This window comes from Phyllostomus discolor, chromosome 6, assembly GCF_004126475.2.
Source record: "Phyllostomus discolor isolate MPI-MPIP mPhyDis1 chromosome 6, mPhyDis1.pri.v3, whole genome shotgun sequence".
Lineage (NCBI taxonomy): Eukaryota > Metazoa > Chordata > Mammalia > Chiroptera > Phyllostomidae > Phyllostomus > Phyllostomus discolor.
The window spans coordinates 106,680,028-106,694,564 of NC_040908.2; the positions used below are offsets into that span (position 1 = coordinate 106,680,028).

The 14,537-nt window shown below is 36.7% G+C and overlaps 1 protein-coding gene and 1 long non-coding RNA gene across 3 annotated transcripts in view; one reads left to right on the forward strand and one right to left on the reverse strand.

Moving 5' to 3' along the window:
• Positions 1-14,537, reverse strand: part of NAALAD2 (N-acetylated alpha-linked acidic dipeptidase 2) — a 58,331-nt gene that overhangs the window by 10,226 nt on the left and 33,568 nt on the right. For both annotated transcript variants that reach the window (XM_036028697.1, XM_028515906.2), the window contains 5 exons: positions 12,102-12,193; positions 10,892-10,982; positions 8,497-8,761; positions 6,444-6,525; positions 6,140-6,232 (listed from right to left, as the gene is read on the reverse strand). In XM_036028697.1, the coding sequence (XP_035884590.1) occupies positions 6,140-6,232; positions 6,444-6,525; positions 8,497-8,761; positions 10,892-10,982; positions 12,102-12,193 (623 nt within the window). The remainder of the gene's footprint in view (positions 1-6,139; positions 6,233-6,443; positions 6,526-8,496; positions 8,762-10,891; positions 10,983-12,101; positions 12,194-14,537) is intronic.
• LOC118501228 lies at positions 4,011-5,745 on the forward strand. Its single transcript, XR_004903843.1, has 2 exons — positions 4,011-5,440; positions 5,554-5,745. It is a non-coding gene; the product is annotated as an uncharacterized LOC118501228 (long non-coding RNA).

The following is a 14,537-nucleotide window of genomic DNA, read 5'->3' on the forward strand; positions in this document are numbered from 1 at the left end:
GGTATCCTGGTGTTCACCACTTCCACCTACTCTTTTTTGTGGTCAGTTGGAGTGGGGAGGCAAAATGGTTTAAGACAGCAAGAGAGTATTCTGTGATATTTAAAGTAGCAGCAAGTAGAGAAGAGATAGGAGATCCTTTGACTATGTATAGTGTTAACCATGATCATCCACCCAGCTAGCTGATTTTTAGAAAGAATAGAAAGAAAATAAGACTCTTGTTGTGGAAGGAAGGATTGTGAGTTGGATCTAGAAAGCAGTGAGGTTGTGGGAGGTCAGATTCTGAGGTAAGGTGAGAGGAAAGGATAGTAAATAGGTGTATTGTGTGAGAGATTAGCGTTAACTACTACAGCAATAGAGTTCAGGAAACTGTGAAGTGGGCTAAGATCCGGGAGGGGTGTTGTGAAGTATTTACAATTGCATGGAACAGCAATTATTTACAGTAATATTAGAGCAACAACCATATCATAGAATCTATGAGCTCTATGTAATAAGAATAGGGAGTACAGAACCTTGAGTAGTGTGCTAATGGGACACAGGTCAGTTAAAGGACAATAAATTTACAATACAGTATGAAGATATATCAGGGGAAACATGTCAGGTGATACAATATACTAGCCTAGTAAAGCATACTGTACAGAAAGGGGAGGGATACAAAAATATTATTTAAAAAAAGTAAGAATAATAGAAAAATAATACAAATATGCAATAACTGCAGGTTCTCTAATAGCAGAGTGAAATTTTTCTCACTGTCACAGCTGTTGTGATTCCCCTTCTTTGGGTTCAACTCTGGTCTTTTCACAGATTCAGGTTTTTGTCTGACTTGTAGGTATTTAAAAAATAAAAATAAAAAAGGCAGATGAAGAGATAAAATTGGAGGAAAAAAAGGAGGAAGGAATAAAACAAGAAAGCAGGAAAGAGAGGAAAAAGAAATTAAAAGAGAATAAAAATAATAAAAATTTAAAAATTAAGAATTGTTTAAAAAATTGAATAAAATTAAAAAGTCTCTTGCTTTCAAAGTGGCCAAATGGTTTTTCTGGTCTTGCTGGCTGCGGCAGGCTGAAGGGTGATTGGTATGGCTTTTCTTCCTTCAGAATCTGCACTCGGTCAGCTGCGTGCACTGTCTGGGGAGCTATCTTGGCTCCTGGGCCCTGCGCCCTGGGTGTGGGAATCAGGTCTTTCCCCAGGGTTACTGCTGTGGACTGGGATGTGGGGATGCTCTCCCGCACATGTACCTGTGCACCCTTGGCCAGACTGCCTCACCCTTCCCGGTGCTATGTGGGTGTGCAGGGCCCTCCACACAAGCACAACCCTCTGTGTAAACTCAGGATCACTGCCAGGCTGGGTGGCAGGGAGGCCAACGATTGCTGTAGGAGAATTCCCCAAACAGTGTCTGTCTATTCACTCCTTCCTCTTGAGAAATTCCTCCTATTCAAGCCTGCTGCTCCACACCATGGCCTGGCTTCTCCTGCAGCCCAACTGGTCTCCGGCCAGACCAGTGACCATGGGGGTCAGGGCCCATTGTGTGACCCAACCCCGCCAGTGTCCACAGACTCTGAAGGAGCTCACAGCCCTTGTGTGTTTGCTGGCAACTGGGTTCCTCTTGGTGCCACTCAGACCCTGTTTGGCTGGGGAGGGAGCAGTTGTCCCAGCTCTCTCCCAAGGACTCTGTGGCAAATCAGGCAATGGGCAGGAGCTGAGCCTGGGGCTGCAGCCCCCCTACCCCAGGCTGGTCCCTGGGACCCTACCATGTTGCAGCACTTCTCTCACTGACTGGTTTTTTGGTTCCACCACAATCCTTGGTCCCCTGTTTTCGCATATGCTGAGGTGTGTTGGTTGCTTGCTCCTGTACTCCATAGATTGGCCAGGACTCTCTCCCCTGTGCAGAGGGAAACCGAATCTGCTCCTTCCTGCTCTGATGCCATTTTCCTTCCCTCTACCATTTTCCTAATAACAAGTGATATTAAACATCTTTTCTGTGCCTGGTGGCCATCGGTATATCTTCTTAGGAAAAATGTCTGTTAAGATCTTTTGACAATTTCTTCCTGTTTTCTTTTTTTATACCCACTTGATATGTTTTATTGACTTTAAAGAGAGAGGGAAGAAGGAAGGGATCGAAGGAGGGAGAGAGTGGGAGGGGGGAGAGAGAAACTTTGATCAGTTGCCTACTGTATTTGCCCTGACCAGCAATCGAACCTGCAACCTTTTGTTTTACAGGACGATGCCCCAACCAAGTAAACCCCTGGCCAGGGGGATGTTCCTAATCAGGTTGTTCTGTAGTCGTTGAGTTTATAAATTCTCTAAATATCTTGGGTATTGACCCTTTATCAAAGTATCATTAGGAAATACCTTCTCCCATTTGGTTGGTTGCCTTTTTGTTTTGTTGATGCTTTCCTTTGCTGTGCAGAACGCTTTAAGTTTGGTATAGTCCCATTTGTTGAGTTTTGCTTTTGTTTCCTTTGTTAGTGGAATCAAATCCACAAAAATATTGCAGACTTACGTCCAGAAGCTGAGACCTAAATTTTTTTCTGTATATTTTGTTTTCAGGCCTTACATTCAAGTCTTTAATCCATTTTGAGTTAATTTTTCTGTATGGCATAAGAGGATAGTGTTCTAGTTTCATTCTTTTGCATGTGGTCATCCAATTTTTCCAAAACCAATTATTGAAGACACTTCCCTTTCTCCACTTTATATTCCTGGTACCTTTGTCATAAATTATTTCTCCATATCATGTGGATTTATTTCTGGATCTCATTTTCATTCCATTGATTTTTTTGTCTGTTTTCTGCCAGTGCCATATTGTTTTGATTGCTATACCATTGTAGTATAGTTTGCTATCAGAATGACACATCTGGCTTTGTTCTTTTTTCTCAGGATTGCTTTCGCTATTCAGGGTCTTTTGTTGGTTCCATACAAGTTTAGCATTTTTTGTTTTATCTCTCTGAAAAGTGCCGTTGAGATTTTGATAAAGATTGAGATTTTGATTTTATAAATTGCTTTAGGTAATGTGGATGTTTTAACAATGTTAATTCTTCCAGTCCATGAGTGTGAACTATCTTTCCGTTTCTTTTTGTCATCTTCAGTTTCTTTCAACAATGTTTTATAGCTTTCAGTCTTCAGGTCTTTTACTTCCTCTGTTAAATTTATTCCTGGTGTTTTATTCTACTTATTGCAATTATAAATAGAGTTGTTTCCTTCATTTATCTCTCTGATAGTTTATTGTTAATATACAGAAACACAATAGTTTGTGTATATTGATTTATCCTGCAGGATCTTTATCCTGCAAATATTACTGAATTTATTTATTAGTTCTAACCGGTTTTGGTAGAGTCTTTAGGGTTTTCTGTTGTATGTTGAACCAAAGTGGTTAGAGTGGCCATCCTTGTCTTATGCCTGAAAAGCTTTCAGCTTTTCACCATTTAGTATTATGGTAGCAGGCTTGTCATATATGGCCTTTATTATGTTGAGGTACGTTCCTACTATACTCACTTTGTTGAGAGTTTTTTTAATGATAAATGGATGTTGAATTTTGTCAAATGCTTTTTCTGCATCCATCAAGATACAATTTTTATCCTTCATTTTGTTGATATGGTCAACACATTGATTTGCATATGGTGAACCATCCTTGCATCCCTGGAATAAATCCCACTTGATCATGATTATAACCTGCTAATATTTTGATTAAGACTTTTGTGCCTATGTTTATTAGGATATAGTCCTGTAATTTTGTTTTCTTTATGGTGTCCTTAAAGACCCATTTTGTTTTCTGGTGTCTTTATCTGGTTTTGGTGTCAGGGTAATGCTAGAGTATTCATAAAATGAGTTTGAAATTTCTTCCTCATTGTCTGCCTTGTGAAAGAGTTTGAAAAGATTGGTATGCTTTGAATTTGTCTCAAAGTATATTTTTATTTCTCTTTTTATTTCTACATTGAACTATAAGTTCAGTAGCATGTTTTTTAATCTCCACATATTTTTGGATTTTCTAGTTTTCTCTTGTAATTGATTTCTAGTTTTATACTATTCTGGTTGGGAAACTTGCTTGATATGATTTCAGTCTTCTTAAATCTGTTAAACTTGTTTTGTGGCCTTATATATGAGCTATCCTTGAGAATGTTTTGTGTGCACTAGAAAAAAATGTGTTTTCTGTAGCTTTTAGGTAAAATGTTTTATATCTATCTTTTAAGTCCATTTGGCTTATTGTATCATTTAAGGCTAATATTTTCCTACTGAGTTTGTCTAGATGATCTACCCACTCAAGTAACTGTGGTCTTGAAGTCCCCCAGTATTATAGTAATGCTGTCTATTTCTCCATTGAGGTCTGTTAATACCTGATTTATATATTTAGGTGTTCCTATATTGAGTGCACGTGTATTTATGGTTGTTATATCTTCTTGATGTATTGATTGTTTTATCATTATATAATGCCCTTCTTTGTCTCTTATTTTTGGCTTGAAGTCTGCCTTATCTCATACAAGTGCAGCTACTCTGTTTTCTATGGTATATCTTTTTCCATCCCCTCAGTTTCAGTCCGTGGGTGTCCTTACTTCTGAAGTGAGTCTCTTATAGGCAGTATATACATGGTTAAATGCATTTAAAATTTCATACTAAATTCTTAACACTGATTTTCTCTGAAGAAAATAACAGAAATATTTGGGTATGGATTATAAGAGGATCCTGAAGGAGTACTGTACCTTTTTATTCTATTTGTTTCTACAGAATCTGAATTTATTGACAAAGAGATTTTTGCTTATAAATAAAAAATACATATCTAATGATAGACTAATACCAAGCAGGAGAGGATTAAAATGATATATTGTGAACAACTTATGGTTATTCCACTAGTATCAAATATTTATGTGCATATTATTTATGATTTTATAAAATTAGCAGCCATTTACTGAGTGCATCTCTCCCTAAGCTAAATATTCTGCATACCTTAAATCTACAAGCTATGGGGTGAAAGCAGTTATAATCTCCAGTTACATCTGAGCAACCTGAGGCTTAAAGAAATAGTCTGCCCAATTTATACTTAGTATGGGGCAGAGCAAGGCTTGAAAGTCCCATGTTTATAATTAGTTAAATGTTAATGCTAATCCCTAATATTCATAAGAAGGGCAACATATAGAACTATCTTTAATGCAAGTTACTTGATGAACAGCCTTGTAAAATAGCAGTTTTCACTATCTTAATTCAGATGAAAACACTCTGGAAGTGACTTGTTCTAAATTACACATGTGTAAGTAAACTAGAACACAAATTGTTCTGATTGTAAATGATAGGACTTTTCTAATTTCCACCAAGGATCCACAGTTTAAGAGATAGCTTGAAACACTGGAGACTACCCAAAAGAATGCTTCCAAGAAACCATGACATGGAGGTCTAGCTAGAAAAGGAGGCTATTCCTTTAGGGGAAACATGAGAGCCATCTTCAAAAACATAAAATGTTAAATGGAAATAGATCTAGATTTATTCTATTGGTTTTGAAAAGCAAAAGGAATCAAAGGGAAAAATTGTAGGAAATAGATTTTTATGAAGAAATCTTTTTGTATTACATAGATCTCCTAAAATGGAATGGACTTCCTCAAGAAGTAGTAAGCATCCCATCACTGGAAGATTCAAACAGAGACTGGATAACTACATACAGGCATACCTTGTAGGTACTGCAGGTTCTATTCCAGACCACCGCAGTAAAGCCCGGTTTGCTGTAAAGTGAGCTTCACAATCTTTTTGTTGGTGGAGGGTTTTGCCTTCAATTTGTAAAAAAAGGCAATATATGTAAAGCTCAATAAAGTGAGGTTTGTCTAAATCTGAAATCCTTTAGAAAGGATTTATGTAGAAAATTGAACCACATGAGCTGTGAGATCCCCTTTGAGAATCTATGACTTTGAGATTTTTGTTACAAAGTTATTTTTACCTGTCATTTATAATTACGTCTGCAGCAAAGCAATAAACAATATGAAATTAATTTTCCTGACATTACAAATTATACTGTTATGCATAAACTTATTCATGTTCCTCTCAGTATACATATTTACCTTTTACTCATCTGATGGCAGTTGTTTAAAGTAGACTTTGAGTATGCTAGTTTTGGTCATAGTGAGGTTTGCGGTGTCCTTTAGTGGAATACCTGTTGCTTCCTTACCTGTAGAACTTCCTTCCTGGTAGGCCAAGGGGATCGATGAATGCTCTTTCCAGGAGCATCAATTGGTCATTCATGATTCTCACTGCAATGGGACTTTGAGGGCAAGAAACAGATAATTATAACTCTTACCATGGACCGGTATTTTAAAATAATATTAAATAAGGATAAGGCTGATTGATGTTCCCAGTTTGCAGAGCATAATTTGAATAGCAGTGATTTAGGGTTCAATGCTTATGAGTATAACCAGATTGCTTTTTAAAACAGTAGGGCTTCACATTTGAAACTTACTGCATTTGAAACTTACTTATTAACATCAACTTCTGTAAGTCTTCTATGGAAATCAGAAGCAGCCTCTGAGAAGTTTTTCACAGCAGAAAATAAGGAGTCTTTCAAAAATAGAAAAGCATAAGGGAAATGAGTAAACACAAGTGCTTCATATTTCAGGGGTTTTCTGCCCTCCCATTCCAGGTTGATATGACTGAATAATATTAAAAGCATTTTTCTACTGAGCCTTCTTACAGAACCATGGAAATTGTTTTAAAATATTATAATGTATCAAATACAATATGGCTAAATTGGTCCTTAAGAAAATAACTTTCAAGAGTTTAGGACATGCTTCCCTGGCTTGTGTGGCTCAGTGCATTGAGCACCAGCCTGCGAATCAAAGTGTCAACAGTTCCATCCCCAGTCAGGGCACACGCCTGGGTTGCAGGCCAGGTCCCCAGTAGGGGGCACACAAGGGGCAAGCACACATTGATGTTTCTCTCAGAAGGAATTTTAAATTTCAAATGAAGAATAGAAATCAAGATAGATAAGAACTGAAATATATCCCTGGGATTTTGTGATGCAGAAGTGTAGATTTGCATCCATCCATTTGTCATTCTTTCATTAAAACATTTGAGGGGCTGCTTTTTTTCCTGGCAGTAAATGAAAAGTTTTGATCGTGAAGAAATTAGGGCATATCAGGAGAGAAACTGTTTTTAAGATAGAAAAGACATAAGAATGTTTAATGTTGATGGAAAGTTACTAAGAGAAATGGAGAGCTTGAAAATAGGAGAGAAAGGCATTAAGAAGGTAAACAGGCAGGTAAATCAATTAACCTTGTATAAAGAGGTCTTCCACTGTAATTGTGTGGTTCCTAGATCCTGACTTATACAGATTGATAAAATTGTAATTCACCAAAAGGAAAACAGGGCATTTAGAAAGAGAACTGGATGCTGGAGAGCCATGGAACTATGTATGAATATCGATCTTGATACAGGCCCTGCTATGTCCATTCTTTTGTCTGTTTTCCTTATATCAATCTAAACACAATTTTCTGATTCTTTGCTTCATTTTATTTCTAGATCTTAGTACCTGCTGCTCATAACTTTCTGAAGATTACTAATTCTTATGTAATAATGTTCAAGTATCATTCCTGACTTCTTTGTGCTCCTCTAGTACTTACTCTGTGTGCATCCTACTTAAATCCCTTACATTTTGTTGTCTTCTTCCCATATGAGACCTTAAACTCTCTGAGGACAATGACTATCTTAAACATCCTTATATATTCCAGGAAATAAAACAGTACTTGATATACAATAGACATTTAGTATGTATTTGATATTTATGGTATATACTAAGAATATATACTCTTAGGATAATAAAATGGTTGCAACAAAACAGTAATAATAGGTAACAGTTACTAGCACTGTCAGTCACCGTTGTTCCTATGTGTCAACCAACTGAATCTTCATAGCAATCTTTGAAACATCTTCTATTCTTTTTACCATTTCACTCATAAAACTGACACATAGAGGGGTTAAGTAACTTTCCCAAGTTCACACAGTGAATAAATATTAGAGCCAGGACTGGAACCAGACCCAGTGCTCAATGCGAGTGCACTACACAATAGTTCATGTTTTGTAGAATAATAACCACAAAATGGCCAACATGTGCAAGGGAAGCTATGTAGAAAACTATGTAAAAACACTGCCATGCAGACAAACATTAAGAGATACACAGTAATAATAATAATTATAATATCATGTAGTAGAATTGGCGATGTTCTCTACTTTCCAATATTTGTGTTAGAGTATATTGCATTTTTATAGTATTCTTATAACTAAAAATATTTTAAAGGCAGAAATAAAGGGAAAACCCAACATTTGTAGCACTAAGCAAAAGGGATTCATCCTACAAATACCAAATTAAATTCCAGTGTTCCGCTGATGTTAAAAAGTTTTTTTCTAGAAGCCAGCACTAATAAATGAGGCAGGGATACATTCTGGGATGAAATAGTATGCATGGATGATGAGAGGAAATATGTTAAACCTCTAACTTAAAGATTATAAAATACCTGCTCAGTCATTTCTTACCAAATGATACTCCATGATCTTTCAATGGTTGGTCATGTTTCTTGGATAAATTGTAGATACTTGTCGCATAGTTTTTCAAAGCTTTTGCATAGTCTTGAATATTGAAAGGAATGATTTGAGAGTCTGCAAGCTCATAAACCAGTGCCCCTCGTAACTGAGCCACAGAAAGCTGTTTTTTAAATGTGGGATCATAAAAATTTTCTACCAATTCAAACGTCTCATAAACTGTATGGTATAATGGGTAGCTGCTGTATTTATCTGTTTTCTAAAGAAAAGGTGGGGGTGGGGGGAAAAAACCAAGGGCAAACATTACATATTTGAATTACAATATTTTATGTAATCATAAAATGATTACAGAACAAAACCATATGGCACCCTTAGTTTTATCACAATAAAGAAAAAAATGTAAAATCTAACTGAAACACTACCACCAAATCTTCAGTGATTTAAAATTTTACCTTTCATTTTATAATTCATGTAATCTTTCAAAATACTGCTTCTTGAAAATTCTCATTGTGTTTCTAATAATTAAAATTGAGTTCATACTCCAGTTGCAGAGCAGCACAATTTAAAATTATCTATTAATTGGCTGGGAGTGAAAGGTTCTGGGAAGCTAGGTATCTATATAGCTGAAGGATTGTGTATTTAAATACCTTCCCCGTCACCCCAAACAGTGCATAACCAAATGCCATTCAATCGGCTTTACAACATTAGTACTATCTTTATAAAAACATAAATTATCACATGCTGGTTTCCTATCACATGCTGGTGTGATTCAGTGGATTGAGCGCAGGCCTGCAAACTGAAAGGTTGCTGGTTCGATTCCCAGTCAGGGGACATGTCTGGGTTGCAGGCCAGGTTCCCCATTGGGGGCACTCAAGAGACAGCAGATAGCTGTATCTCAAACACTGATGCTCCCTCTCTTCCTCCCTCCCTTCCCCTCTCTCTAAAAAAAAAAATAAAATTTTTAAAAATATATATTTTTTTTACTTGTTAGGTCTATCTTTAGTTTTTACCTATTTTTACATTACTGTTCTCACCACTTACTCACCTATTATTACTAAAAGGAATCCTCTTATCAGTCTCACTCCTTCTGTCTAGTATTGTTTTTGATCTACATTCTTAGATAACTTCATTCAGAATGGTGACAGAATATAAAAGTGAACAGGCATTGGAAGAGGTCATGTGCCTTATTTATGTATTAAGTGTAGTGAGTATTAGCATACAAACATATGCTTTTATTTTGGGTTATTCTAGAGCTGTTTTTGCTTGGTTTGTTCCGAGTTGTATTCTAGCTGGTCAAATTTGCAAAAGGTATGTACACATATTCTGTACAAGCAAGACATTTGTATATTGCAATGATTTGAAAATTATTGGGTTGGCTAAAAAGTCTGTATTTTTTTCCATAAAATAAAAGACACATTTTTCATCTTTAGCAATAATTTTATCAGTCTGGATATTTTGAGTATGTAGGCTATCTCCCAAATGGTATAACAATGACTGTTCTCAATTAATGTCTTGATTTAATTGCTACAACTTCAACTGGTCTATCTGACCATGGAGCATTGTCCAGCTAGAAACCTCCAGCACGAAACTTCCCAAGCCACTTTTGACAGGCTCAATCAGTCATAGCACCTTCTCCATATACTGCACAAATTGTTTTTTGCATTTCAGTTGTTTTTACCTTTCTTGAAACAGTATAGCATAACATGCCAAAAGTGTTTCGTATTTTTCTCCATCTTCACATGACTACACAAAAATTCATCAATTTTGATTTTTTTTAATGCACACTGATATGATAGCTGTCACAGTACAATCTAACAAAGTTGTTTCAAGTGAAGTTCAAGACCACTAAGCACTACTAGAGCCATCTTACAGAGAAAACCAAACAAACTTTATGGCCAACCCAGTATTAAAATCTATGACAAATCTCACTTTGGTTTATGACATTTATAACATAGGCAAGCAAACATGGTATATATGTTGGCATATCCAAGTTCTTAACAATAAAGAATTTTAGCCTAGCATTCCCTGTAACCAAAACATGTTCTCCACCTACATGTTTTCTCCAGGGAAAAGTACATCGAAGTCTATAAGACTAGGAGAAGATTTCCCAACAAAGCCTGTGTCAGGAAAAGGATGTGAACTACTTGATTCTGACACCAGCTAAACTTCTGACATTACTCTGTCAATGACCACTTCATTGCAGAATGCTGGCAGCGGGAAGTCACTAAAGAACCCAAATTACTATCCAGTCCATCTACAAAGGGACATGCAGTCTGTCTCTATCCCTGAAATGTCCATCTGTGCCTGTACCAAACAACTAATGATAGAATTCTTAACCAAAAGAATGTGGATGGAAGTACTTTGTATCCCAAAAATTAAAATGGCTTACCCTATTCTTAGTGTAACGGGCTCTGCCTGAAGCAATTCCAAGTCTCTGAAAATAAGCTTCAAAATCACTTCCAGATCCCAGCTTGTTGATTCTAGATGTAGAATGTAAATAAACACATACATACATGCCCCCACACACAGAGGCATAAATAAATAATATGAAATTAAGTAGACGGGACAATGAATCCTGTCCTAAGAATAGCAAGGGATTTCATGGCACATTTATAGGAATTAGGAAAACGTATACCACCCCCAAGAGACTTTCATGTCATCTGCTGGATATTGGTGTGATAAATCTGTAAATCCATAGTGACTGCAACCAGTTTGGCAGTGCCACGAAAAACGACAGCCTAGGGACTATGCTGTCTCCCATATTTTCTGCATTTGTGGTATTTGTTTAGAGGGAAACAAATAAGATATGGTACCTGCCCTCAGAGAATTATGGTCTAATAAGAAAATTGCCATGAGAAAGTCTACGCTTAAGATTATGAAGAATTTAAGTGTGCCTTATTACAAAAATCTAATTATATTTATTTGCATATAACTAAAAAACACTATATATGTGTATATTTCATGTTACATTATAATATACATTATTTCATATGTGTATATATAATTTTTCATAATATGGTAAGTCAGTAAAGCAGAACATAAAATTACATATGCATGAAGAACATAACTATATACTTCTAAACTGAGATTTTTTTTGAGATTGAAGCCTTGGATGTTTTTAAAGTGTACAATGAACTCAGGAAAGCTACTGTTGTGTGAATGGCGTGAACTAAAAAAAATAATACTTAAAATCAAATTGACAGGCAATGACAAAATTTGGTGGTTATTGACAGTGCCCATTAATAACTTTAGAAACAAATAATCCATTATTTGTTTTTTACTTCATCATTATCACTTGAAGTTATTAATGCATTAGTACATATCTGAAATAAAATTTTATGCAAGAATGCAGAATAATGCCTAATAATGTGGCAAAATAATTTTGACTAAAATTTTGTAAAACTAGATCTATCTGCTCTATTGTGGGTTAAATGCTGTGGTTGTTCTCTGGATCAGCACGTCAAAGGCTGCACAAAGGGACCCTTTAGGATTATCTCTAGTTGATGAGGCACCTGGGAACTGCATGCCTGGAGAAACACAGGGTAAAGGGGAATTCATAATGTATCCTGTGGTAGAAAATATACAAACAAGTAATTTACCTAGGAAAGTTTTCATTTTCAGATGAAGGGTCCTTTGCCAACCAGCTTTCATAAAGAGATTTACTCTCAAAACCATCATCTGGGCTGGAGATCTGGAAAGATAAATCAAATATTGGCAATTAGAGGCAGAAGCAACTAAATTTATGCCAACATAAAACCATGTTAGTTAATACCAGTTTCTGACTACATATATGTTGGTGTAGAAAAATATGCTTTTCTGCCCTGTCATGGTTCAGAGGACTGAGTGCCAGCCTGTGAACCAAAGGGTCACAGCTTTGATCCCCTGTCAGGGCCCATGCCTGGGTTTCGGGCCAAGTCCCAAATAGGGGGCATGTGAGAGGCAACCACATATTGATCTTTCTTTCCTTTTCTTTCTCCTTCCCTTCCCCTCTCTCTAAAAATAAATAAAATCAAAAGAAGGGAGGGAGGGAGGGAAACACATGCTTTTATATATAGGAAGAAAAATACCAGACCAAATTTCTGTTGGTTTATGATACCTGCCTACTGGTAATTTTGCCAGATACCAAGGATAAGATTTCCTGTTTATTTTATTAAATTCAAAAATGTACCTAAGGCAGACCCTACTTACGCAACTTGGAAAGCACTATATGACCTCTGGTGTGTTGCTTTATACCCTAGTTGTCTCACCTGTGGAAATGGGGAGAGTAGTACTCATCTCAACCTAAATACATCTCCTCTGCTATCTGCTCTGGCCTTTCTACAGAGTAGGTTATCCACTCATCATCACATAAGAGGTCTTCGGGTACAGTCCCAGCACTCCACAGAGGCCTCCCTTCCCTGCTAGCATGTTGCAGCTGCAGGGATGTTTTGCTCATTTCCTGCCCAACGACTGGGTTCTACTCTCTACCTGGCTCCTGCCAATTTGCAATAGCTGAGATCCTGCTCCAATTCCTACATTCTGCTTGGATCAAATTCCCTACAAAATTCTCTTCATTTTCTGGAATCATGCCATCTCAGTCTAGCACTAACCAGAACTACGTCCCTTTGTGCTGGACATCCTAGATCAAACTTTCGTGTCTCAGCTATATGCACTGTCATAATTGCTGCCCCTCTTCCACTGTATCAACACCTTGTCCCATTTCTTGCTTGTATCAGGCAGCTGCCCTTCTTTTAGCTCGACCCTCTCTACTACCTCATCCTACCCTCATCTCACCAGCATAATTTGACTATGCCAACATACATTAGGAGCTGATAAAGTTGTAATCATCAGTTTATAGGAGAATAAGAGTCTTTTTTTCTACTGAGTTTTGGTATGGCCATACATAGGCATCTAGCTTCATACAAAGCTAAGCTTCCTCCTTATTCGCCCTGAATTTTTTATTACCTTTGATCTCACCAGCTGGAGCCAGCTTTGTAGGACCCAAAGCATAAATGCATATCCTAAGGGTTCTGCCAATACGGATTTTCTTTACAGCTTGCTTTTTAGATAAGATGTTTTTATGGGACATTCCAATGAAAGGATCAAAGACATAAGGTATGCAGTGTTATGAGAAAGTTATGATGGGCATAATGGAGGACTCTCTTAGGAGAACTATTTTTTAAAGAAACAGCAAAATGGAAAGGGCAAGATTAAGGGAAACTGGGAAACAGCACCTACACAAAGTGATACCTGTACTTCATACTGCCATATAAGTGATACCTACTTGTCAGAAACATTTCTATAATTAAATTTTATAACATGGAACTATTTAAACTAGTACACAGTAAATTAATAGATTATATAATTTTTAGAGACTCAGTACATTAGAGTTTTCAGAGTACTCTTTTTATCAACAACAAATATAATATTTCTTTGTGATAAGCATGTGGAATTATTTCCATTTTGCTTTTAGGCCTGTTATGGCTTAACTTATTCACTACACTGATACAGAGCGATTTTTCTAATGAACAAATATGATAATGTACAACCTTTTTAAAACATCATTTTCTCCATCATTAGATTTCTGAACTCCTTGGCCTATTTGTCATGCCCCACCTTTCCACAAATGCTTTGTGCATGGGTCATTACTGAGCTACCTCCAGGTCAGGAAGTATTTTCTTTCATACCTCCACATCTTTTGGGGAACTATGTCCTCTGCTTAGAATGCCTTCTGCCTTACTTTCACATCCTTCCATTCCAGAGCCCAAGCATTAATTACTCTATAAGCATCCTCTGATGCTTCCCAAATTCCCCAGCCACCCCAGGATTTTAGGTTCAGTATTCCATAATTGTTCTCCATTGTATATGGTGTCTAATATTCCAGTGAACTATAATTCCTCATTTACAGGTCTGTATCATCTCTAGATTGTAAAGTATTTGGATTCAGTAACCTTGTCATTTTTCATTATTAATGCTATAATTTATTTTATAAGGCCTGATAACTAGTAACTACTCAATATCTGTTGAAGGAATGGATGAGTAGCCAAGGCAGTCTT